The 25,832-nt window shown below is 52.4% G+C and overlaps 1 protein-coding gene across 1 annotated transcript in view; it reads left to right on the forward strand.

The window, feature by feature from the left end:
• LOC144729021 (inactive dipeptidyl peptidase 10-like) overlaps positions 1-25,832 on the forward strand; it is a 378,451-nt gene that overhangs the window by 296,444 nt on the left and 56,175 nt on the right. Inside the window, exons 9-11 of the mRNA XM_078608853.1 lie at positions 16,137-16,240; positions 16,840-16,963; positions 17,855-17,893. Of these exons, the coding sequence (XP_078464979.1) occupies positions 16,137-16,240; positions 16,840-16,963; positions 17,855-17,893 (267 nt within the window). The remainder of the gene's footprint in view (positions 1-16,136; positions 16,241-16,839; positions 16,964-17,854; positions 17,894-25,832) is intronic.

Here is a 25,832-nt window from a genome sequence, read left to right on the forward strand (position 1 = left end):
CGACACAAGGGTGGTGGAAGGGTCTCCCCCACCAGAGAGAACGCTGGGGAGACGCACTCGAGAGGGCACGTGGCCTCGCGGTCACAGCACGTCGGGACCTCGAATGCCGATCGACCCCCGGGTCCCACAGCCTCTGTCCACCCAGCCGTAACGATGGGTGACACCACAGTTGGCCAGTTTTGCCCGTCATACACAGCGACAGGCAGGTTGGATGTAATAGTTGGACACAGAAATGTTTTTTTTCCATGGGGGCGAATGACAATTACGTGATGTAAATGTTTCCCGATTCACGGCTTCGTGGATAATCCACTTAGTGGTAGCAAATAAGTGCTTCATTCCACAGGTAGACGATGATGAATAGTGCACATCACGGCAACGACGCCAGCTTCACAAAGTGGCCAGAAAGGTACTCTTAGTTCTTTCGGTAAAGTCACGTCAGGTGGAAGACGGAAGCTTGTGTTGCCTCCGAAACGTCGTGATTTTTATTGTTTTATTTTTTATTAATTTTAATTTCATTTTTTACCTACGTGACTTTACCGAAAGAACTAAGAATATGAATCCTTGCAGTCACGAAAGCTTCAAATCTGGCCAGAAAGGCACAATCTGGGGGTAGGGGGGGTGGGGGTGTGAGGAGGCCTTGAATCCAAACGGGCTGCCCACTCCGCCGTGTAAACTGGTGAGTGGTGAAGGTTCGTTGAGTTGATGACTGGTGAGCGGTGAGTGCCGTCGGTTACGAAAGATGGCAGTGGCGCAGCGGTGCAATGTCACGGCCTTGTAGGTGTGAGCGGGGCGGGTGCGGTCTCGCCAGCGAGCTCGCGAACAGAGGTGGAAACCGTGAAACGTGTCAGAATCTCTGAAACGGACATGGGGGCAGCTGGGGAGAGAAACTGAATTTGACAAAAGTGGAAAATAATCTGGCGCAGTCGTGCAGAGCGAAACAAAACCGCGATTATGTTGTTACATAAGAGGGAGGATAGAAAAGTGTGATAACTCTGGGGGAATGAGTTTATTGAGCATTCCACAAGAGGTGTTTAGTGTTCCGCTGAATAGGATATATAAAAACACACACGCGCGGATAGAAGTGCACTTAAGGGAAAACACACATGTAGGCTTAGAGTGCGGAGGCCTAGGAGCTATGAGGTTTTTACTTTCAAATGAGGTAGAAGAGCTGGTAAGATGGGGATGTGCTTGGAGTTGTTACTTTTTTTCATATAGAAGTAGTCGTAATAATAACAATAGTTTTGTTTGTTTAACACGTAGGCTTTCGCGACCAATGTTATTCATAATCAACGTTTTTGGGTTTAGATCGCGTTATTTATAAATGTGTCGTAACCCTCCACCACCCGACACGGGCAATCAGTAAAAATGTGTCACGTTGACAAAAGACAAATAGTTCACTGCTTTAGCCCACCGGTGTGTTGAAGCCACAACATTTACAATTTGAGTACTCAAATTGTAAATGTTGTGAGTACTCAAATTGTAAATGTTGTGGCTTCAACACACCGGTGGGCTAAAGCAGTGAACTATTTGTCTTTTGTCAACGTGACACATTTTTACTGATTGGCCGTGTCGGGTGGTGGAGGGTTACGACACATTTATAAATAACGCGATCTAAACCCAAAAACGTTGATTATGAACAGTTTTGTTTAGCCGAGCAAGCCTCGCTGAGTGTCAAGACACTTTTTTTTTGTCTGGATCGGATAAAATGCAAAGATAAAAGTGCAGCCCTGCAATTCCTTTTCTTACGTCACTGCTGTCAGAAAGGGGCTGCACTGTGGGGTATTTGGCCTACTCAGCCACGCCAAAAGAGATGCCACGAAAGAGACGGGGAGTGCTGACACTTTGCCCCACCACGCATGCAACCTGCCAATCGTCTATGCAGGAAGTGTGCCCCATTTTCTGCTGCTGGGTGGATAGAGGCAGGTGAGTTTTGAGAAACTCGCAGCGTTTGTTTACAATGCTCTGCCAGGAAATGTGAGCTATTCCTCGATTAGGATATTTGGCAAATTCCGTAAATGAGTGTTTGGCTCGTGATTCACATGGAGAGATGGGGTGATGGAAACTGGGTATGAAATTAAATAAATAAAAACAATCAAAAGTGATTTCCACTGTAACAAGCATGGCGTATGTGCACTCATCTCTTCTTTCACGTCTCCACATTCCTTTGACTGGGCCAAGTTAATCCCGTGATTGACTTCCCAAAAACTTGTACTTATTTGATCAACCTTGGATCGATGGGCGGCTGCGTTGACCTCTGACCAGGATTCAAATTTACAACTCCCCGACAAGCGGGAAAGTGTTTGCTTTAACCGCTGCGTCACGCGACTGAATTGTCGCTGTAATGCACAGCCATTGTCAATCCACTGCTTGATTAATGCCCCCCCCTCCCCATGGCTTGGCAGTGGGGGGGGGGGGTAATTTCACCACAATTAATGAGGGTCGTTTCGCCATATTTCAACATCCCTAAGTCACGATTTAAAGCTTTCGTGACTGCAGGGATTCATCTTCTTGTTTATTTCGGTAAAGTCACGTAGAATGGAAATAATAAAATAATACAAATAAAACATAATAAAATACAATTCTCACGACGTTTCGGCCACAACGCAAGCAGCCGTCCTCAGGTGAAGAACAGGTCTGTCGGAAAGACAGACGGCTGCTTGTGTTGTGGCCGAAACGTCGTGAGAATTATTTTATTATGTTTAATTTGTATTATTTTATTATTTCCCTTTTACGTGACTTTACCGAAAGAACCAAGAAGATGAATCCCTAAGTCAGTCTTGATTTAAAGCTTTCGTGACTGCAGGAATCCCTACCCTCTGTTTCTTTCGGTGAAGTCACGTAGATAGAAAACATAATAAAAGAAAACACGACGTTTCGGTCAGCTGTTGTTGCTTTATATAGGCACGGTAGGGGGGGGGGAAGGAGTTTTGTCGAATTCCGTGCCTATATAAAGCCACAACAGCAGATGATTTTCTCACCTGAAGACGGACACTTGTGTTGCGACCGAAACGTCGTGTTTTATTTTATTATTTTTTCTATCTACGTGACTTCACCGAAAGAACCAGAGAGTGTCCTTAAGTCACTACGGCTTGGTTAAGCGGGGCCCGTCTCAAAGGATCAGTTCGGATGATCGAACTCGGGTTGCCGCGTTCTTAAGACGGTGCGCTAAGCACTGCACCACCACCCCATCCCCCACCCCCCCCATTGCACTCCGGGTCAAATGGGGCAATTGCTTAGGGACGTGTGTGATGGAATTCCAGCTTGCGCGCGCGCGTGTGCGTGTGTGGTTAGAAGCAGATACATTGGAATGGATCGACATCAAGGCCAGTCGTTCGGCTGGCGTGTGTGTATTTTTTTTGTGTCACCCGCTTTTATTCAACATCGTGCGCAACTCCAGTTGCGCGCTCATTAAAGAGCGGCCTTGGAGTTGGGCAGTAGAGGCAGTGGGACAAAAACGACTTATCGACCGCTCATTTTGAGCTCGATAAAAAAAAGACCCGGAGCACGCAAATGATGCTGCGTTGCTTGCTCACTACACCGTGACCTCGGCTGGGGCGTCCCAGCTCGCGGTGAGGCTGTCGCCGCTGTGGTCGCCTGGCCTGGCTTTTCCCCACGACCGTGCTCCTGTTTAGGCAGCTGTCACGTGTAATGTGCAAGTATTTCGCTGGCATTCAAAGTCGCCGGTTTTCTATTGCGCATGATAATACCATCCATAATACGGTTTAACGACACCTTTATATTTACACGCACGATCTAAGCCAAAAAAAAAACTCTTATGGATATTGGGTCGGGAAAACCTACGTGTTACACGTAATAATAATAATGACACGCCACTAAAGAGAATACGTTTACGCGTAGATCCACCCCTCGCTTTCGGGAGACTGTGAGTTTGTCTTCTTCCCATGTCTTCGGTTTTGTTTGTCCATCAGAGGTGGCAGCGATCATCTGTTTCCTTGAAATGAGATTTGCAAAAACGCAAGTTTTGCCGGCAGTAGCTCGGGATGAGCCCCATGGGAGACCATTTACCCACAGGTGTTAGAACACAGAGACAATATGGTGGGTACTTGATGAGTCCTTTGTATCTCGGCAGCGGTGTGCAGATTGCAGGTGCTTGTGAGAAGACATCGGTAGAGCAGATTTTTTTTTGAGAGGCCCCATAAAACCACTTCGTAAGAGAAGAGAGGTAAACCCCAGTGTATGTTGAACTTATTTCACACCGTACGTAGCCAACCGTGCTACTCAGAGGTGCACGGGAAGGACAACAGGCAACGGCTGCCTGGTGCAGGAATAATGCATGAATTAGTAATATGTGCGTGCATCTTGCCAGCAAAGCGTGACTCTCTCTAGCGTATGGCAAGTCTGTGCAAATCACAAGTCCGAGTTTTAAGTTTGTGCGCCGTGCGATAGCTTCGGGAGTTGCGCGACTAACACCGCTCAGTCCGCCGGAGAGGGGGCGTAGGATGAGGTCCATTGTCTGGTTCGGGTGGCCGCAGTCGCCCCGTGGGTCGTCTTGAACTCTCCACTTGTGGAGGAGGTGTGGGCGCAGCGGCCAGTTGCTGTTCTGAAGCGGTTGATGGAGCAACCGTAGTCTTCTTGGCAGATCAACGCCGTGCATGGCGATCGTGGGGTCCGTCGATGAGGCTCGTGTTTGGAACGTCCACAGAACATCCACAGTGTTCTGCAGCGGTCTTCAATTGACCACCGCTTCATCCGATTGTCTCGCACGATCGCAAGATTGGTTTGCGGGATTTCAAACGAGTTCGTGGAGGGTCAAGCAGGTCTTGTTTTCATGCTAAATGTACACTGCCTCGGATTTTTTCCCAATAGGTTTGCTGTGCGGCGTGACGATCGGTGGCAGTGTGTTTGCGCCACTCAAACTACGATCGTCTCTTGCAACGTAGGTGCCCCCTGTGGATGGCACTTTGAATTGCACGGCACAAGGGCTTCGGGTGAACGACTTTGTACGTTGAGAATGGAACGTGCTTCATCTTCTTGGTTCTTTCGGTAAAGTCACGTAGAAGGGAAGTAATAAATTAATAAAAATAAAACATAATAAAATAAAATAATATGTGAGAATTATTTTATTTACTTTATTTTATTATGTTTTATTTTTATCATTTTATTACTTCCCTTCTACGTGACTTTACCGAAAGAACCAAGAAGATGAATCCCTGCAGTCACGAAAGCTTTAAATCGAAATTTAATGGAACGTGCTGTCGATTTCTTTTCTTTATCAGGGTTGGGACTCAGGGCTGCCACCCTGGGAGTCAAGCAATCGTCATCTGCGTTTCGAGTGGCGGGTATTGATGTGTGGCAACGGTATTGCGTTGAACTCTATGGCAGCACGCTGCGCAGTTTGTATAGACCGAGGCTGGCTGAGAAATCCGTCCGGGGTTTTGGTCTGCAGTGGGAGAAAGGTGACACAACCCCGAAGGTGGGACACGGGCGTTGGGCGGGTGGAGGGCGATCGACCAACGGGGAAAACCAGAAAACACAGAGGCGGTGGAGGAGACTGTGAGCAGACATTGGAGGGTCAGACTTGAACTGCGCAACAACTTTGGGAATATAGTAATAGTTTTTTACCCTTTCAACTGGTACAAAAACTGACACCTTTATACAAGGCATCATGTTTGCAATAACCACAACACAATCAGTCAAAATGCAAACAAAAAGAAACAACTCTGATGATGATAATGATATGCACTGTCCTTGAAGTTGACGGCTTTTCTTAGAGCCTAGTCTGCTTGTGTTGTGGTTATTGCAAACATGATGCCTTGTATAAAGGTGTCAGTTTTTGTACCAGTTGAAAGGGTAAAAACCTATTACTATATGTGGCCGCTGGTAAAGGAGGTCTCAGAGTGTAAAAAAAACTTTGGGAATCTCGCAGTGGCATCAACACCGTTGGGCTACGCGAGGGGGGTGGGGGTGGTCCGGTCATTCTCTTAGAAAACTGAACCGAAAATCTGTGCTGCGTGCAGTGCGGCGCCCCGGAGTTTGGCGACAAACGCGTCAATGTGGGCCTCGCCCTGTGCCAAAGCGGCTTTAATGGGCATTTCACTCGCGGCATGCGCCCCGACATTTGAAGGCTCACTTGTGGTGGGCGGTGGGGGGGGATCTCTGGTCCCCGTTGTGAACGTGCCTTTGTAAACGTGTGCCCCCGTGATATATTTCCTCTCTGCCCTAATGCGTCTGGGAATGTGCGCCTCCGCAAATGTGTCAGCGCGGCGATGTGCGGATTTGCGCCGCGCGCTGCGGGTCCGCGCGTGTGTGCGCGTGCCCGTGCACCCGTGCGCGTGCACCCGTGTGCGCGCGCCCGTGTGAGTGTGCGCGCGCACGTGTGTGGGAACGATGGCGCGGCGGTTAGCGCTCTGCGCTCGCGAACCGGCCACTCGAGTTCGATTCCCGCTCACGGCCAACGCCGGCGACACATCTCTAAACAGGTCCTGGGCCTCCCCTAGGTCGACTCCGCCTTAAATGAGTACCTGTAAACATCGCTACTCGGGGACAAAGACGGCCGTGCGTGCTGCTGGCCACCCACCCCCTCGTGTACCGTGCCTGTCTTTCATGGGTGCTCGCTGACAGCACTTGCCCCAATCGTCTGTTAAAGCTATATGGGGGATCTTTGTCTTTTTTGCGTGTGTGTCTGTCAGTAAGTAGTGATCCCGGGCATTAGAGTGAGCGGTGAATTCGCAGGGACACCTGCGGTTCCCTGTTTCGTATCTTTTATTTAAAATCCCAGCGGCACCCAGAAGCCTCCATGCCTGTAAATTCAATTTCAAATGTTGGTGACACATTTATTTTCATTTTCATTCGCTTGAGGAGATCGTACCATCCCCCTGTGATACCTGTGATGTTATATTTATGTAGAAATGTATTTATATTGTTATTTCTCTCTCTCTCTCTCTCTACGCGATGTGAATTCGGAGTGTCGTGTGAGTGTGGGAGTGAGAGAGTGGGGAGGATGTCGGCTTCATTGTTCTATTTTTCTGCATTTTATGCCTTGCTATTGGTGTTTTATTTTTTTGCGTGTGTTATTCATCGCTAATTTGATTCCAATTTTGCTATCAGGGTAGTGTTAACGGTCAATGTGTGCGGTGTAAGCCCAAGTCGAGCGGCACATCATCCCGTGTTAGAGAACGCCCTGTGGATGGAGATATGACAGGGCGACTTTATTTATTTTATTTACACGTAAGGGGGCATAGTTTATCTTCACATGCCTTGCTATACAAAAATGTAATTGCCAAATCACTATTTTTAATTTTCAGAGCTGGAATTTAGGCAAATTAAATAATAAGAAATTATCAAAATTTAGCCTCAAACCAACCCATTATTGCTTAGTTTCTGTTTCGATCTCAGTGTCTCAGTATTTCCATCTCAGTGTTTCGAGCAAGGCATCGTTTGTCTAGAGTCCTATCAACCGAGCCGTTTCTAAAATTGGGGGATGATTTTGAAGTGCTCGACATCCTTTAAGGTTCTATCCGACCTCAATCACGACAACTTTGCCAATTATGCTCTTGGGTATGGCACGAGCTGAGAGTCGAGGTCTGCCAGCCACGATGGGAGCGCTTCAGGAGAGAGGAGTTCGTCGAGTGTTGCTGTTCAACCTCTATTGAAGGGGTGCAGACTCCAGTGGTTTACTGTGTGGCCCATAGTTTGGGTTGCATGGCCACGCTCACACTACTGTGGCTGGTGTCTTTAATTATTTCCCATCCATCAAGGAGATGTGGACATCGGCCTGCTGTTGATGTCCTGACGCGGTTGATGGTTACACCACCGGCAGAGGTCACAACCGGGTACCCGATACCCATACCCTACCCGATACCGGGCTACCCATACCCGGCCGGGTACGGGTACGGGTAGCCGTTTGCGACCCTGGTGCGGCTGGGGCCGGGTACGGGTAGACCGTGAGTCAACTGGTGAGTCACCGTTTGTCACTCATTTCCCAACGTCTTGTCTTTTCTCACAATTCAAGTTCCTAGAATCAACCCACCCGCACCTGCAACATGGCTTTATCCCAGAGGTCGCAATCAGGTACCCGATACCCGTTTGCGAACCTGGTGCGGCCGGGTACGGGTACGGGTAAGGAGTCAAAACCCGTTTGCGACCTCTGACCACCGGTGCCTTTCGAGGCGGAGGAACGCGAGAGCCAGGAGCTGCGCGACAATCTTTGGGTTTCGAATGAGGAGGTGTTCATTCTGGAAGCCCGCGTCGTTGCGGTCTGTTTCGCCAACGCGATCCCAGAAGGGGGATCAGGACTTGAGTCGGTGGTGAGGAGCGCTGTCGGGGTCTCGGTGGACGGGGAGGTTGTCGTTGGTAAGAACACGTGGCAGGATTTTCACTAACAGGGAGCCAGGGGATCGGTGTCACTGAATAATACGACGCTTGCTCAATATTCTTAATCTTCTGGCCCATGGCAGGTCTTTGGCTTAAATCCCCTCCCACTTTGGGCCTTCTTCGTCTTCATTCAATGTTCTCTTTGCCTCTTTCCCTACATCCTTAATTGCTAGAGCTTCCTCCTTTAGGTTTTTCACCTCTGATAAAGTGCCCAATCCGTATCCTTTTCTAGATTGTTGTAATTCAAATTATTCTCTCCTTCCCGAACCGGCACAGAAACCTTCCCATTCCTATCTTTTTTGCGACATCCAACAGATTTTTTGTTTTGTTTTACACTCGATGCCAGGAGCAATTTCTCACGACTTTCGAGTCTTCTTACATCTGAATTTCTTTTGGGTTACAAAAAAAAAACGCCGAATAAATTGGGCGTGACAGAATGAAGTTACACATCATTTTCGTACAGGGTTAGTTTTCAGTATGAGATTACACAACTGCCTTCACCTTGACAGCCTCATTTCATTTCGCCCTGGGGCCTGAGACTTGAACCCTGATTCCCAGAGGACCTGATTTGTTCCTCTGATCAGAGATTCGAATTTATTCCAGTTTTTTTCGTGCAATGCTTTAAAAAAAAATACCGGTAATGAACGCTGAAGTCAGTAATTAAATATTTACAATAAAACGTATTCATCGTTTGCATATTAGACTTAGTGTTGATGCTTCCACGATGGAATGTGGCTTTATTATTGTTTTCAACGATTGTCACAATGATAGACTCGAGATAATGTTCAAGGGTTTATTTTTTCTTTAATGAAAAGTTGAAAACGAAGTTTGCCATCAAAGTCCATGGTCACGAGGAAAACAAGCGGAGCTCCAGGGCTGATGCGGCTCAGTGTAGCTCGGACGGCGCTGAACAATCGACGTGAACGGGGCAGCGGCTCAATTAGACTCCTAAAAAGAAAGCTCTCGGCACGTGGAGGGAAAATGTCACAGGCATCGTGCGTTGCCGGCGAGACGTGATTCCACCTGACAACACATCAGGCAGTAGAGTTGCCACCTGCGGTCCGGATTTGCTCCGCACAGTCCGGGAATTGGCATCTGTGTCTCGGGTGGCAGCAGGAATTGATTTGCGCCGAGATCTGGTACCGCCGTTGCCGCGTCGAACGTCACCGCAGTATAACGAACTGCACAGTCTTGTAAGTTGGTCCGAGTGCCGACTGAAAAAAAAATGTATACGTCTTGCTTTTGGCATGCCGCGGGGAAAAGGTGGCAAACCCCCGTGTTTGGGAAGCTGTACGGCGCAAACGCGGAAACCTTAAGCAGCGGGCGATAAATCAATCCGCTGCCTTTGATTAAAGACCACGCGACGCGAGAGCTCATTGAGAAGCGATGGCTGCCATTGCTCAGGAGACCTGGCTCAACTTCGCAGGATTATAAATGAATATAACAGAAACCAATAATGGGGACCTTTATGTCAAACAATATGTCAATACAATTACACTATGCCAAAATTACATTACGGCTGGCTGCAGCACTTGGCTTCATTTCACCGCAATGCATTAGACTTTATTTAAGCAGGTGAATGGCCGCTGAGATACATTTACCTCTTTTACGACAGAAATTTCAGTTATATAAGGAGACACATTTTTTTGCTAGAATCTTCTATTTCCAGATTCTAATTAGAATTCACTTTTATCCAATAAATACATCGGTGAATGCCGACTCATCTGGATGTGTGGCTGCTTTCTTCATTCATTGATATAATATTACTATGATTATTTACGAGTGTTTTAATACGTGTGCAGCCTACTTGCTGTACTGCAGAGGGTAAATTAATGTGAAACAAACTTTCGTGAACCGCCAGGTGCTTGTATCCTGAGCTCCGGATCGCAGGCGCGTGTCACTAGGCCCAGCTGCAATTCACACACATGAACTTTGGGCTCTATTCTCACGCTGCCTGCTGTGTTTCACCTTACAACGTCACATTCTACAGACAAACCCGACACTTTGCTTGGAAAGTTTACAGTGGAATTTCTTCACATCGTTGCTTATACCTCATGCAATTGTGATGTTGCGTTCTGTTTCATGATAAGTGGTGCTGCCACCGATGTTACGGTTAGCAGCTCACTGGACTTGCAATCCAGAGGTGGCCAGTTATACTTCCCGGCGTGGAAGTTGAAAGAGTGGTTGGAAAGTATTCTACAAATCCACACCACCCCCATCTCTGTCCACCCAGTGGCATAAATTAGTGCACCGCGGTCAGTGGATTGGCAGAGGTCGCGTGTGGTGGGGTAACGAGTGAGTCGACCGGCCTATTCCAAGACATCTGACCAACGTGGAAGAGAAGACCAAACATCCTCGGCAGGAATTATCTAGAGCTCTCCCGCCGGCACTGGCGTCAGAGAGTCATTGCACGGACTCATCTTGAATTTAAGGAGACAGTCAGCCAAAGGCAGGAGATAAAAGGGGCGTCTTAATCTTGGACTTGAATATCAAGTTCAAGTTCATTTATTAGGTATAGCCCTGTGAGCCATTCGGCTCTTGAATCGGGTGCAACCGCAACAAACAAAAAACTAAAACATGAACAAGAAAACATCTTAAAGTGAATATGAACAGAGGCGTGGAATTGACAGGACATCTACAGCACAGGTGGCTGGGCGACAAAGCCAGCACCAGAGGTAAGTGGCGTCTGTTATGGCCCTCATCTAGGTCAACTCAGCCTTAAGAGAGTACCTGATGCCACTGTTAGCTGTTCGAACAGCACAGCGCCCTCCCAGCCTGAAATGCCAAATGAGAGCTCTATGTGTGTTCTGTGACGTGCGTCTGTTTGTGTTGCGGTAAGAATATGCGGCCACACGTGCTTGAATCCGCCGACACAAACGACCCATTCAGACAGACCCGCTGTGCTCCGATAAACCATCGACGCTGCGCACGTTGATCATGCTGTCGATATTACCAACGGCGCGTACGCGTGTTCACGTGCACGTCCGTTCACGTGCAGCGCGTACGCACGCATTTTCATCGTCTGCTCGCAGTTTAGGAACCGTGGAAATGAGAATGCCTTTATTAATTAGTAGCATCTGTCGCCAGAAATGACGTGGTAATAATACGAACATTTGTTGCATTCAATCTTGATTTGGAGGTTTAATAATAATAATAATGCAATTTTTAACGCGCGCAAATTTGCGGACGTAACGGCTGCAACTCAGAGGCGCGGAGCCAAGCTCAGAGTCGCTCGAAAGCATGATTGTAGTGGTGAGTTTTTAAGTCTCTCTTGAAGGAGGCGATTGAGGTGATGCTGCGAATGTGCAGAGGGACAGCGTTCCAGACTTTTGGGGCTGCCACCGAGAAGCGGCGCATATACACGATGACCACCCTGGATCTTGGTATCAAGAGGAGGTCGTGAGTCGCGCTGCTCAGGCATCTGCCGTGTGCTGAACTGCAAGTTGTCAGTGACTGCAGGAATCAATACTCGTTGTTTTTTTCGGTAAAGTCACGTAGTTATAAATAAAAGAAAATGTGTTGCGATCGAAACGTCGTGATTTGTTTAATTTAATTTTATTTCTAACTACGTGACTTTACCGAAAGAAACAAAGAGTGTGAGTATTTGTTGCGTTGCTTAAATTATCGAGGCTCATAGATCCAGATTAAGCGATGCCTAGGATTTTCAAAGGAGGATCTCAAACATTTTACGGACACACACGATGAGTCGTATAAATGTATTACGGATATCAGCAGGCCACACGACAAGAACATGAATGAGAATAATTCAATAAAGGCAGGGTTACATTTATTGCAGCTGAAATGAGGAAACACGAGACTTCACGTAATGTTTGACTGTGAAAATTATACATACAGGGATGACGGCGAACATTAAGCTACATAAGCAAGTTGATCAATTGGATGCCACTTGCAGGAATATCCAATGCAAAGTTATTGAGGTAACGATCACGATGAGACGAGGATTTTCATTGTTCATTCTTAATGCCCGAGGCCCGGGCAGTCAGATTTTGACACCTCTAGAATTGTTCCGGGTTTGTTGCTAATATCTGAATCTGATAGGAGACAAGGGCACGGTGGCGAGATGTTAACTACCTCGCCTGGTGTACAGGAGGTCGTGGGTTCGATCCCGATCCTTGACACCTGCTGCTGCTGTAGATTTGGAGTTTGCGTGGCTCTCTCCCCGTGGTGGCGTGGATTTTTCTCTGGGACATCCGGTTTTTCCCTCCACATTAAGAATCCACAACATTCGTTTAGAGTATTTGGCTGTTGTGCATTTCCAAACGATCAGCCACTTCGTTGAGCTATCATTTGTGATAGCCAGGTCGCTTCTGAAAAAGAGCTATGCAACTCAGTTGCCTTACCTGGTAAAAAAAACTACGTAGTTTTTACCCCATTGGAACCTCCTTTGCCAGTAGCAAAATATGATAATTGTTTTTTTACCCTTTTATCTGGCAACAAAACTGACACCGAGCTCTCATACTCTGATGGTGCATTGTCTTTGAGTTGTGCGCCTTTTGGCGTCATCTGGTCCAACACCATGTGAGACTAGGCTCTAAGGAAAGCTGTCTCGGGTGTGAACCAATCAATTTCAAGGACAGTGCATACATTATCAGGGTTGTGTTTTTTGTTTGCATTCCGACTGCAGGTATTGTGGTCAATGCAAACATGACTCCTTGTAAAAAAGGTGTCAGTTTTGTTGCCAGATAAAAGGGTAAAAAAATAATTATCTTAAATAGTTTTTAGTTGAATAGTTTAGTTTCTCAGCGTTCATCATGATTACCAAAGGCTTTTTAAGCCAGACTAAGGCACGTTTATGGTTCATTTGGTTCAGTGTTGATGTCTGAGGCTCGGTAAGCTAGATCAAAGAACCTTGAAGGATCCTGTAATTCGTTGATAATGTTTAAGCATCACAGAGGGCAACATTGAAGGCAATTACTAACTGCTGTTGGGAACATTGATTTTCAATAAATGTAATGTTTCATGTTTGGAAAGGTATGGATATAGGCCATATTTTATTGATGAAATAAAATAGAGCATATGGAAATCACTAGGAGGTCTTTTTTGTGGTATTGCCGAGTTTTTTGTTAATTAGATTTTATCCATCTGTGTGGAGCTTTGAGCGTCATGTGACTTGTACACAATATGCTCATGAGCCTTGTAACCCAGGTGAGTACCTCAAAAGCACACGTGCAGTAAAAGGCATTTCAGTGCATAAAAACAAACAAGACAATCATCAAACATGTATACACATGGCACGATTTAAAGTGGAACATTCATTAAATGTACCCAGCAAGGCCTCACTGAGTCACATTTTGTTCAGGCGTCTTTTGGGATGTTTGACCAGGTCCATGCATTATTGTGTTTGGCTTCATGTGGGAGAAAACTCCAGCACCAGGATCAAACCCCCATGAAAACAAGCGGATAGACTCTCAAAGCTCCGCACGGATGGATTCAATCTATTTCGGTCCTGCCATCTCCTGGCCAGCTTGCAATGCTTGCCTGCCACGCCGCTATTCCGTTTCGTGGTCTCCGTGGTACAATGACCAACCAGGCTCGTCACCACTTAGCCTCTGAGAACACATGAGATTAGGCACATTAAGAGGTTATTTTGGTGATATTTTTAAATTGAGATATACGCAAGTTAAAACAAAGTTGTTGGGGTTTTTGTTACTTTTTAAAAGTGTAAATTAAATTGTAAATAAATCGGTAGCATTAAACTTCAACCTTATGAACTCTGAGCCTTCGTGGGATTGCAGCTTTTGAAATATGGACAAATCTTTAATTCACTTCATTACATTTGAGCATTCGAACCAAGCTCTGGACAGGCCAGAAGCACAGGCATATTATACCCAAAGAGGTTTTGGGGATCGTTAACGTTCAACAAATTCTTCTGACCCTTCCTCACTAAAATACTGATAGAAAAATGGATAATCACTAGCTACGACCCCATCCTCATTAATCATGGGAAGAAATTAGAGTGAAGTAACCAATACTATGGAGTGGGTAACGATTCGTCCCTCTGGCGGTTTAATTAATTGTTGCGATTCATAGCCACGTAGGGTCACCACGTTTTCCACTGCAGGCCAAACTCGGATAGATGTCTCAGTCTGCACTGGGTCTATGATCGGAACATGGGGCACTCTGCTATTATAAAGTTCAACGCAGCTTCGCCGGGAACCAGATTTCGGTACAAATCAACTCCTGCCCACGTCTATCAAAACTCATCTCCCGGCCACGGGCAGAGCCAGTGGGGGGGGTGGCACATGCTCCCCCCCCCCCCCCCCAATGATCCAATCGAAATTCCTAATTTCGGTCGGATCATTGGGGTTTATTAGTAATAAATCGGCATTTTTCGACCCCCACTGCCACTGTGTAGCATATTATTACGTGCCAGGGACTCTATGAGACGATAGGACAATAGTCTGAGTCCATAATTAGCAATAAGTAACGGCAAAGCAGTTATAAGTGACTCAGAATTGTGCGCAGTTGCGTATACAGGACACGACTTCCCTGAAGGCATTCACCTTCAGCGAGCACGATGCCGATCACACAACGCGGTTCGAATTCGACCCTCGATCGACGGCTGCGCCAACGCCGCACACGCGTCGAATAAAAAGCAAGGGACAAGTCCTTACTTACTAACAACTCCTCTATCATTTTTCATTGCTGGAGGGGTTGCCCCCCTACCTGAAAATCCTGGCTCCGCCATTGCCTCTGGCACCCAAACACAGACGCAAACTCCCGGACTGTCCGGGGGTCAAACCCAGGCCGTTCAACGAGCTGGAATCACCTGGAGTCCTTCGCCCCATCACAACTCGTCCTTCTACGATCAGCTCGTTACTTTGTAGAGCTTGAGCGCAATTGATTCTGATTGTGTTTCTACCATCTTCGATTCGATTTAATTGGCGCTCTGTTTCAAATGAGTATTTTTTTTTTCGATTTAAAGCTTTCGTGACTGCAGGGATTCATCTTCTTGGTTCTTTCGGTAAAGTCACGTAGAAGGGAAATCATGTATTTTATTATGTTTTATTTTTATTATTTTTTTGTTTCCCTTCTACGTGACTTTACCGAAAGAACCAAGAAGATGGGTATTTTTAGTTGTGAATTGACATCGCGTGTTTTCGATAGGATTTGACGTGCGTACCCACGCTGTGACATCTCCATTCAACTCCGTTGCACAATGTAATTTCCGCAAGGTGTTAGTTCGTCGCGGAGAAGCGTGGAGAGGTTACGCGCGTATAATCACATTGACGCGGAGAGAGGAACGCGCGGATTAGAGGACGGACACAAAGTCAGAGACATTGACACTGACCGGTGAGAAAAGTAAAGTGGGCTTTTGCAGGGAACATCCCTGACATGGATGGTCTACTCAATCCGTTTTGGGTATCCTCACTCATGCAAACGGTCTCTGTGTGGTCTGATCAATCCGTTTTGGGTATCCTTACTCACGCAAACGGTCTCTGTGTGGTCTACTCAATCCGTTTTGGGTATCCTTACTCACGCAAACGGTCGCTGCGTGGTCTACTTAATCCTTATCCGACGTTCTGTATATAAAGGTAAAGGTGCAGCCCTACGATTACTTGCTCACGCCACTGCTGGCATAATGAGCCTCCGTTAGAAGGATCTTTAGAGATCTCGTTTCAGAGGGTGTTTGGCCTACTCTTCTACATTAACCAGGAGGAAATACTTATACTGTACTCCTGCACCAGGAGATGGAATTGAATTAAAGTGGCGACCGCTGACCGTTCGCTCTCCTGATGTCTTCTCCCCTCCGCTGCCTTCCCTTGATCACTCACATCCAGGCCGGGCAGACCAACCCCACCGCCCGCCTCTTCATCATCAACCTCTTCGGGCTGCCAGTGGAGCACATCGTCGAGTTGCTGCCCCCCGAGATGCTGCGCTACCGGCGAGTAAACGCACACACGGCGCCATGCGGCCACCGCCGATAGCCAGCGGCGTTCAAGGCGAGGTAGCTCTGGTGAGACGAGAGGACCAGCGGCGAGGCAGGGGCAGGGGAGAGGTGGGGCAGAGACAGGGAAGAGGAAGGGCAGAGGTGGGGCAGAGGAAGGGCAGAGGAAGGGCAGAGGAAGGGCAGAGGTACGGCAGAGGTGGGGCAGAGGTGGGGCAGAGACAGGGCAGAGGAAGGGCAGAGGTGGGGCAGAGACAGGGCAGAGGAAGGGCAGAAGTAGGGGAGTAGTAGGGGAGTGGTTATCGTGCCATGCTATGAACCTGGAGACCCGGGTTCAATTCCCACTCATGGTCAACACCAGTGACGATTATCTGAACCGGTCCTGGGCCTCCCCTCGATCGACTCAGCCTCAAATGAGTACCTGGCACGGTGTGAAAACATCGCCACAAGGGAGACAAAGGAGGCCAGGCGTGGTGTTGGCCACCCACCCCCTTGTGTGCTGTGCCTGCCCTCATAGGTGCTCACTAACAGTACTTGCCCTGAAAGTCTGTTAATGGCTATACGGGGGATCTTTGTCTTGACTTTGTTGATCACAGGGAGCACTACTTCACGATGGTGCGCTGGGTGACGGGAACCCAGGTGGCCGTCACGTGGGTCAACCGGAGGCAGAACCTATCGGTGCTCACCGTGTGCGAAGCCACCACTGGGGCATGCAGCGAGGTACACACTTGCAAACAACAACAATAAGCACTTGTGCCAAGCTAGGTGCACTTTGAGGCCACAAGAAGTGAGGAAGCCTCGCTGGCAAGAGGTCACGGGACAGACCCAAGTGCCATGGGTTGACTGACTAACATAATTGTCAGATTCACCCTCTGTGCTCCCCACTGTGCCAACTTTTGCTTGCGTTTTAGCCGCCCGACGCTCTGCTCATTGTTGTGTGAGGATCGCTCCTCTGCCCTCCATTGTTGCTGGAGGTCAAATGCCTCCAACTCCCCAGGAGCGGTCCTTCAAGAGCCTGCCCCACAGATGCCGATCTTGACACTCCGTCGGCAAGCCCACTCAGCTCCACGTCCTCGTGTATCGGCATCAGCCCATATCCTCTCCAGCTTGTGCCGTGTCCCATTTAGCACCCTCTATCCGGCCAAACAGAAGCTGCTTGGGCATGCGGCGGCTGGGCATGAGTGCTACATGACTCAAGGCAACGCAGCCTCGCCTATCTCACTGACGGGACCGTGTCCAGATCAACAGTCGCTCCCCACACACACGCACACACAGCACATGGACTGTGGAACTTTCTGCCAAAGGCTGCCAGGGAGTCCGGGTCAGTTGGGATCTTCAATTCTCTCCACCTAAAGACATTTCCCTTTCATAAGTCATTTTATGTTTTGACTTGAAACTACTTCTTACCCAAACCCCCCCCCCCCCATGTAAAGCACCTTGAGAATGGATGTACGGGCGCTGTATAAGCTGTAATTAGTATTATCTTAATCTTGATAATGAACAAAAGAATTGTGCGATTATTATTTAATTATTATTCTTAGCATGTTCACTCTGCCACCCCCGCATCTGCCAACCCTCCCCCAACACCCCCACCCTTTGTTGCCTCCGCAGAGATACCGCGAAGCGTCGGAGGCCTGGCTGCCCAGACAGGTGACGCGCGCAATCGCACACACCGCCCCCCCCCCCCCCCCCCAGAACGCTTCATGCACGGCCACACGCGGGCAGCCCACTCGCCCATTGGGCCGTTGCGACGGCTAATCTTGGGCCCGTTAGCGAGCGCCTGTTTGGGCCGAGCGAGGGGAGAGATAATGGGAGTGGCGTTTCGAGCGCGTCCCCAACCCGCGCCCACCACCACCGTTATCTCGTCGGGGTATCGATCGAGAAACGGCGCCGGGTGATGAGAGGGGGTAGGGGTGATGGCAGTGCCGGATTAAGCTAGTGCGGGGCCTGTAGCATGTGTTATAAAGGAGCCCTAAATAAATAAAAACTAAATATTAAAACATGAAAATTTTAGGTGCATAAAAAAGTAATTGTATTTTTTCATTTGCTATACAGCCAGATAATACGAAAAATCGCTAACCTTAAAAACCCAGTCGTTCATAAAAGCTGAAGGCGGTATAGTACTATAGTAATAGAGCAAGTGCACAATCACTGATCCCGAATTGATAGCTTGAAAGCATTTAGCGCGGGGCCCTTGAGAGTGCGGGGGCCCGTAGCTACTGCACATGTAGCTACTTGTGCCACTGAGATAATCCGGCACTGGGTGAAGGGGGGGGGCGCCAACGACGGGCGTCCCGAGTGGCACCCGGAGGCGGGCGACCGACGGGAGGACGTGGAGGCGGACGGGTGTGTGGACGCTGCCGGGGGGTGGCCACTGGGAGGTGACGCGTGGGATCCGTGCGACGTTGGCGGCCACGCCATCGTCGGGCGCCGGCCCTGGTGACCTCGCGGCGTTGACCGTGACTGCCGCCGGCATCGAGGAAGCGTCCCGCCGCACTGCTTGTGCCAAGCTGGGTGCGCTTTTGAGACCAGGCGCGATGGCTTCTGTGATTTAGGCAGTTAATAGATCGGGTCGCCTGGCAGAAACGCGACCTCCGATCTCCGCCGTGCCAACTTTGTTCTTGCGACGTCACTCGGATTCTTGTTCATCATTGTCCCTCGGTGCCTTGCATGTGCAGCAGCAGCAACAGCAGCATGAGGGAAAATATTGAGGGGCCCCATAACGTGTCATACCACTGGGTGGTGCTTATGCATAACGTGGGATTGACTCGTGTCAGCGTGAGACGGCGTGTTGGTGTTGGTGTGCGTCTGTGTGTTCAAGTGCTCGTGCTTAACGTACGTGTGAATGCACACACACGTAATGACTTGTTGGGGAAAGTGCTGTTTGCGAGCACCTATTAAGGCCGGCATTGCCACACGATGGGGCTGGCGAGGCAGGACCATGCCTGGCCGTCTTTGTCTCAACGGTGCTGATGTTCACACACCGTCAAGGAGGCACTCGTTGGGGGCGCAGTGCAACCTCGGGGAGACCAAGGAGAGGTTCCAGGTATCATTCACCACCAGTGGTGCGATTGCTCGGTCACACCGCTGCTGGCAAAGGGGCTTCCTCTTGGGGGCTGTTCTAGAGAGCAGCTCTCGGCGGAATTGGGCCTACCCGTCAACACTGGCTAGACGTCTCGCAAGAGGTGCGAACTCCCACGCTTTACCCCACCACACACGAGACGCTGCCAATCGACTGGGTGGACAGAGTTAGCCGAGGTGTGGTGGGGATTCATAGAAAACCTCTGCGCCGTCGTTTCCAACTGCCTCGCCCATCACACCAGGGCAGCGGTCCGGCGCAACGCGCTTAGCAGCACGTAATTAACCCGTTGGGATAGCTTCGCGAACGCATCCCCTCAATGACGTAAACAACAACCCCCGCTGCTCGAACAGCAGCAGCAGCAGCAATACGTCTCTAAACGGTGCTTTGTGTCCGGAGAGACGTCGGGCGCATTGCAGCCGCCCGCGTGCCGTGGCGTGCGTGGCTGCGTTTACACGCGACCCCGAGTGGTGACCTCCGCCGTCGGGATGCGGAGCGTTTCTCCGCAGCCTCCACAGCAGGAAGGGGAAAAAAAGGTTTCCAGTCGCAGCGGAGGGAGGGCACGGGCGGGACGGCCCATTACAGGCAGAACTCGGAGATTGCTTTGTGGAAAATGTGACCGGCTTACGGGAGCGTGATAAAAAAAAAACACATCGATGAGCGGAGGAAATCTCATTTGAGATGAGCCCATCCCCTCCGACTGTTTACCACTTGGCCCGCCGCTTTAACCAGCGATGGGGGAGTGGGTGTGCGATCGGCCATCAGATGACGGCCCCACAACTGCGAAAGGGAGGAAGATGAGAGAGAGCGAGCCGGGCACCGCAGCGGGGAAGACATGGGTGGAGGGAGAGGCCTTGCGTGGTTGGCGTTCACAGCTGCTGCTGCTGCAATGCCCCCTGAATCCCTTAAACCGCACTTAGAGCTTTTATTAAATGGCAACTCGATTTGTTAGGTCAGTGAGACAAGGTGGTTTGACTCGGATTACGTTTATAGGATTATTATTCTCTCTGCCGTATTTGGATTGGTAGCTTCGTCCGGACGTAGAGGTTGTTGTCGTTTATTTGTTGACGTGGGTAAGTAACATTCACCCGTCAGCTGTTTTACAAGTGTGACCCGCGGAGGATATTGGGGTTACATCGTATAAATCAAAACATTGCAGACACTGAGTATTAAACGCATTCGAGGATTGCCGTTCGTAACGATAGTTTTGGGTCTCCCGACGCATTATTGGTAATGAAAGGTGGGTGGCAATAGCGAGGGTATGTAGCGGTAGCAGCCGAAACAGGCGCACGGGAACTGAAGCGACGAAAATCATCCCGAAGGGACAGCTTGGCGACATCACTCGGGGAGCGTTTGACACAATGCTCGCTCTCTCGCTCCTGGGAGACTTCAAAAGCTCGTGTCAACATTCAGACACACTTCGTCTTCATTTCCGAGCTCGCTTTGAAAAGGACGCTTCCGTTAATGCAAACTGGATATGAAATTATGCCCGGTGTAACGAATACATTGGGGGCCTTGCGTTGGAAGTCTTCTGTCGCCGACAGAGCTCAATATTTACCGTGGTAGCGTAGCACAGCGTACTGTGCCAATGGCACCATATCATCGCGGCTTAATATGCCACGCTAAATCTTTCTCGAGAACAGCATGTTCGGCTAAACGCTGGATTACATGCGATTAGGCGACTTTTGTGCCGTCTCGGAATCTGACCGCAGAATGCATGTTCGGTGTTTAATTGTACTGTATGCGTAATGCTTAATTTTTTTTATACAATGCCGGTGTAAAAGTTAAAAGGTTACCACCACGGGTTGCAAATGCTTCGAATATCCAGCACGATCAGTATTCTGCATGGGCAGTGTCCACTGTTCGAGACGCATGAAATAGCGACGCCAGTGTCTACCATGGGCACAACGTGTGCGATAGATAGATAGATATATGGGGCAGTGACCTGGCCCATACATCATGACACGCGGAATCAAACAAATCACTCGAGAGGCAGTTTATGCGAATTTCGTCGCAAGAGGGTCACGCGTTTGGCGCCAAAGAGTCCTTCAACCGACTATGCGCGATGAATGAATGAATGACCTGGCCCAGCGGTAGCGTGTTTGGCGCTTGCTGCAGAGGTTCGTGGTTGGAATCCGGCTGGCCGCGCCTGGGTATTGCTGCATTGTGTGCATTCACCATGAAATACGTGTGCTTCACAGTGGGCGTTCGAGGCACCCGCGATATCATTCGATTTTGGCTATTCTGTGCCTGGCGGCGCGGCCCACATTTTCAGAATTTGAAAAATTGCCTTCAAAGTCCTCAAGGAGGATTACATAGAGCAACATGCCCCCCTCCCACCTACTGAAACCCAGCGCCTTCGCAATAGACTTGCGCTGTAAGAATGGCGCGAATACCATTGCGCAACATTATTTGTAATTATCAATGAGTGTTACTGTCATACTGTTTGTTTTGAAGACGTGCTTTATATTTATTTTCGCGTTCCGTAGACCTTTCACACGACGTAGATTTTTTGCTCTGAGATAGTGTCCTCTGTCGAACATACTCTGGTTCCCTTCTTGAGTTACTTTTCTTTTCTAAGAAACCAGCAATGTGCACGTCCTTTGGACGTGACCGTCCATCCGTCTGTCCGAGCCAGCCAGCGACAATTGTTTTCCAATATACTATGATACCTACCACAGCCACCTTGCGTTGGCCAATTGAGAGGTAAAACAACTCCAACAAATCATTGTTATCGTTTGCCATCCCAGGTGGTACCGATGAGACATTTTTTCGGACCAATGGCTTCACAAGAAGCTCAGTGGCACGGAGGGAGCCGGAGCCTGGCAAGTTTCGTTGAAGTCATGCGGCAATAATTGGGGTTGCCAGTGAGCGTAACCCACCCACCTGCATTGTCTCGGCTGAAACAGCTGAGGTGGAAGCCAATCCGTCCCCAGGACATTAATTAACCTTTGCGAATGCGCCACCGGTGCATAAAGAGGCCACGGCGCTCGAAAGGTCCACGGACGATCACCGCTGTTGCCGTGACGACCGTCAAAGGAGCAGGAGGACAAGACATCTGGGGCAGGTGGTGGTGGAGGGGGAAGGTTGTGGTCGGCAGGGGGAATGGGGGGTGCAGAGTAACGTACCTACATCGCCCGAAATAAAACTTGGAAAATAATTATTTACCAATTCGTAAATACCATTCTGAAATGTGCTGGATCGAGATGGCCCGGCGGCTTCAGGGGACTTATTAAGCTGTGCCATGCTAATGAATTGGCACTCATGAGATACTGATTATCTTATAAGTGCATTTATCATGCCACTCTCGTCAACTCAGAGTTTCTAAGCCCACAGGCAAACCTCGGTAATTCAAGATACGCGTCCAAATTATCTACGCCACATCGCCAAAAGTTCTAAATAAGTTGAGCAAATGCTGTTATATGTGGAATGCTTTTGTATCTCCACTGCATTCGTAATCTCATTGCTATTTTTTGGCGATGGTGGTTACACTGCACGTGGCTGCCTGTAATCCAGCACTGTGCTGAGGCAGCAGGGAGGGATGGTGGATCACCGCACAGATGTTACGAGAGACTCCTTTCCCGTAGGCGTGCAGGAGGTGCCATACCCCTGGCACACGAGCAGAAGGCAAGCTCACTCGCCGGCGAGCTGAAGAACCATTCTCCTGGCCAAATCTAGCGGCGATTAGACGGGCGACGTTTTGCGTTTCGCTGTGACGTCGTCTTGAGCAATGAATGCTTTGCCACTCCATCCGAAGCGACGCTTTGCGAAGCGTCTTGGAGTCGCCGTCGCATTCAGACGTTGCTTCTTAAGTTGAAACTGCATCGCCAGCACACGCCACCTTTCGACATGCGCAGCCGTTCACAAGTTTTTGCAGCCGAGTGCACACCTCAAGTGCGCACACGTTCGGCATTTGAATGTGGCCGCTGGGGCTCAGGGTTATTAAGACTCAGAGCAGAAGACGCGGCGGTGGGACAGGAGGCGGAGGAGGTGGGCGGGGGGTGCAGGGGGTGGGGGGGGGGCAAGCAGCAGGGAGTGTGGCCCAGCAGAGGAGAAGGGAAGCGGCCTTGGGCGGGCGGGCGGGCGGGGGAGAGGGTGGGGTGAGGTGGAAGCGGCCAGGAAATGGAGGGCAGATAGGTCTGAGGCCAATAACAGGCAGGCAGTGGCGTGTAACGTCACGGTAACCTGGCCCTTCATTACACGCCTCGCCCGTCCCGAAATGAACCCTTGTTACACCGCCCGGCTCTCCCGCCCGGCTCTCCCGCCCCGCTCTCCCGCCCCGCTCTCCCGCCCGCTCTCCCGCCCCGCTCTCTCGCCACGCTCTCCCGCCCGGCTCTACCGCCCCGCTCTCCCGCCCCGCTCTCCCGCCCGGCTCTCCCGCCCCGCTCTCCCGCCCAGCTCTCCCGCCCGGCTCTCCCGCCCCGCTCTCGCGCCCCGCTCTCCCGCCCCGCTCTCCCGCCCCGCTCTCCCGCCCGGCTCTCCCGCCCCGCTCTCCCGCCCGGCTCTCCCGCCCGGCTCTCCCGCCCCGCTCTCCCGCCCGGCTCTCCCGCCCGCTCTCCCGCCCCGCTCTCCCGCCCAGCTCTCCCGCCCCGCTCTCCCGCCCCGCTCTCCCGCCCCGCTCTCCCGCCCCGCTCTCCCGCCCCGCTCTCCCGCCCGGCTCTCCCGCCCGGCTCTCCCGCCCCGCTCTCCCGCCCGGCTCTCCCGCCCCGCTCTCCCGCCCCGCTCTCCCGCCCCGCTCTCCCGCCCCGCTCTCCCGCCCGGCTCTCCCGCCCGGCTCTCCCGCCCGGCTCTCCCGCCCCGCTCGCCCGCCCGGCTCTCCCGCCCCGCTCTCCCGCCCGGCTCTCCCGCCCCGCTCTCCCGCCCCGCTCTCCCGCCCCGCTCTCCCGCCCGGCTCTCCCACCCCGCTCTCCCGCCCGGCTCTCCCGCCCGGCTCTCCCGCCCCGCTCTCCCGCCCGGCTCTCCCGTCCGGCTCTCCAGCCCCGCTCTCCCGCCCCGCTCTCCCGCCCCGCTCTCCCGCCCCGCTTTCCCACCCCGCTCTCCCGCCCGGCTCTCCCGCCCCGCTCTCCCGCCCGGCTCTCCCGCCCCGCTCTCCCGCCCCGCTCTCCCGCCCTGCTCTCCCGCCCAGCTCTCCCGCCCCGCTCTCCCCGCCCGCTCTCCCGCCCGGCTCTCCCGCCCCGCTCTCCCGCCCGGCTCTCCCGCCCGGCTCTCCCGCCCCGCTCTCCCGCCCGCTCTCCCGCCCCGCTCTCCCGCCCCGCTCTCCGCCGCTCTCCGCCCCGCTCTCCCGCCCCGCTCTCCCGCCCCGCTCTCCCGCCCGCTCTCCCGCCCGGCTCTCCCGCCCCGGCTCTCCCGCCCGGCTCTCCCGCCCGGCTCTCCCGCCCCGCTCTCCCGCCCGCTCTCCCGCCCCGGCTCTCCCGCCCGCTCTCCCGCCCGGCCGCTCTCCCGCCCCGCTCTCCCGCCCGCTCTCCCGCCGCTCTCCGCCGCCCCGGCTCTCCCGCCCCCGCTTCCGCCCGCTCTCCCGCCCGGCTCTCCCGCCCGCGCTCTCCCGCCCCGGCTCTCCCGCCCGCTCTCCCGCCCCGCTCTCCCGCCCCGGCTCTCCCGCCCGCTCTCCGCCGCTCCCGCCGGCTCTCCCGCCCCGCTCTCCCGCCCGGCTCTCCCGCCCCGCTCTCCCGCCCCGCTCTCCCGCCCCGCTCTCCCCGCCCCGCTCTCCCGCCCCGCTCTCCCGCCCCGCTCTCCCGCCCGGCCCGCCTCTCCCGCCCGCTCTCCCGCCCGCTCTCCCGCCCCGCTCTCCCGCCCCGCTCTCCCGCCCGCTCTCCCGCCCGGCTCTCCGCCCCGCTCTCCCGCCCGCTCTCCCGCCCCGCTCTCCCGCCCCGCTCTCCCGCCCCGGCTCTCCCGCCGGCTCTCCCGCCCGCTCTCCCGCGCCCCGCGCTCCCCGCCCCGGCTCTCCCGCCCGCCCCGCTCTCCCGCCCCGCTCTCCCGCCCCGCTCGCCCGCCCGGCTCTCCCCGCCCCGCTCTCCCGCCCCGCTCTCCCGCCCCGCTCTCCCGCCCGCCCGGCTCTCCCGCCCCGGCTCTCCCGCCCGCTCTCCCGCCCGCTCTCCCGCCCCGCTCTCCCGCCCCGCTCTCCCGCCCCGCTCTCCCGCCCCGCTCTCCCGCCCCGCTCTCCCCGCCCCGCTCTCCCGCCCCGCTCTCCGCCCGCTCTCCCGCCCGCTCTCCCGCCCCCGCTCTCCCGCCCCGCGCTCTCCCGCCCCGCTCTCCCGCCCCGCCGCTCCCCGCCCCGCTCTCCCGCCCCGCTCTCCCGCCCCGCTCTCCCCGCCCCGCTCTCCCGCCCGGCTCTCCCGCCCCGCTCTCCCGCCCCGCTCTCCCCGCCCCGCCTCTCCCGCCCCGGCTCTCCCGCCCCGCTCTCCCGCCCCGCTCTCCCGCCCCGCTCTCCCGCCCCGCTCTCCCGCCCGGCTCTCCCGCCCGGCTCTCCCTCCCGGCTCTCCCGCCCCCGCTCTCCCCGCCCGGCTCTCCCGC

The sequence above is a fragment of the Lampetra planeri genome, chromosome 31 (genome assembly GCF_965212315.1).
Source record: "Lampetra planeri chromosome 31, kcLamPlan1.2.h2, whole genome shotgun sequence".
In the NCBI taxonomy this organism is placed as follows: domain Eukaryota; kingdom Metazoa; phylum Chordata; class Hyperoartia; order Petromyzontiformes; family Petromyzontidae; genus Lampetra; species Lampetra planeri.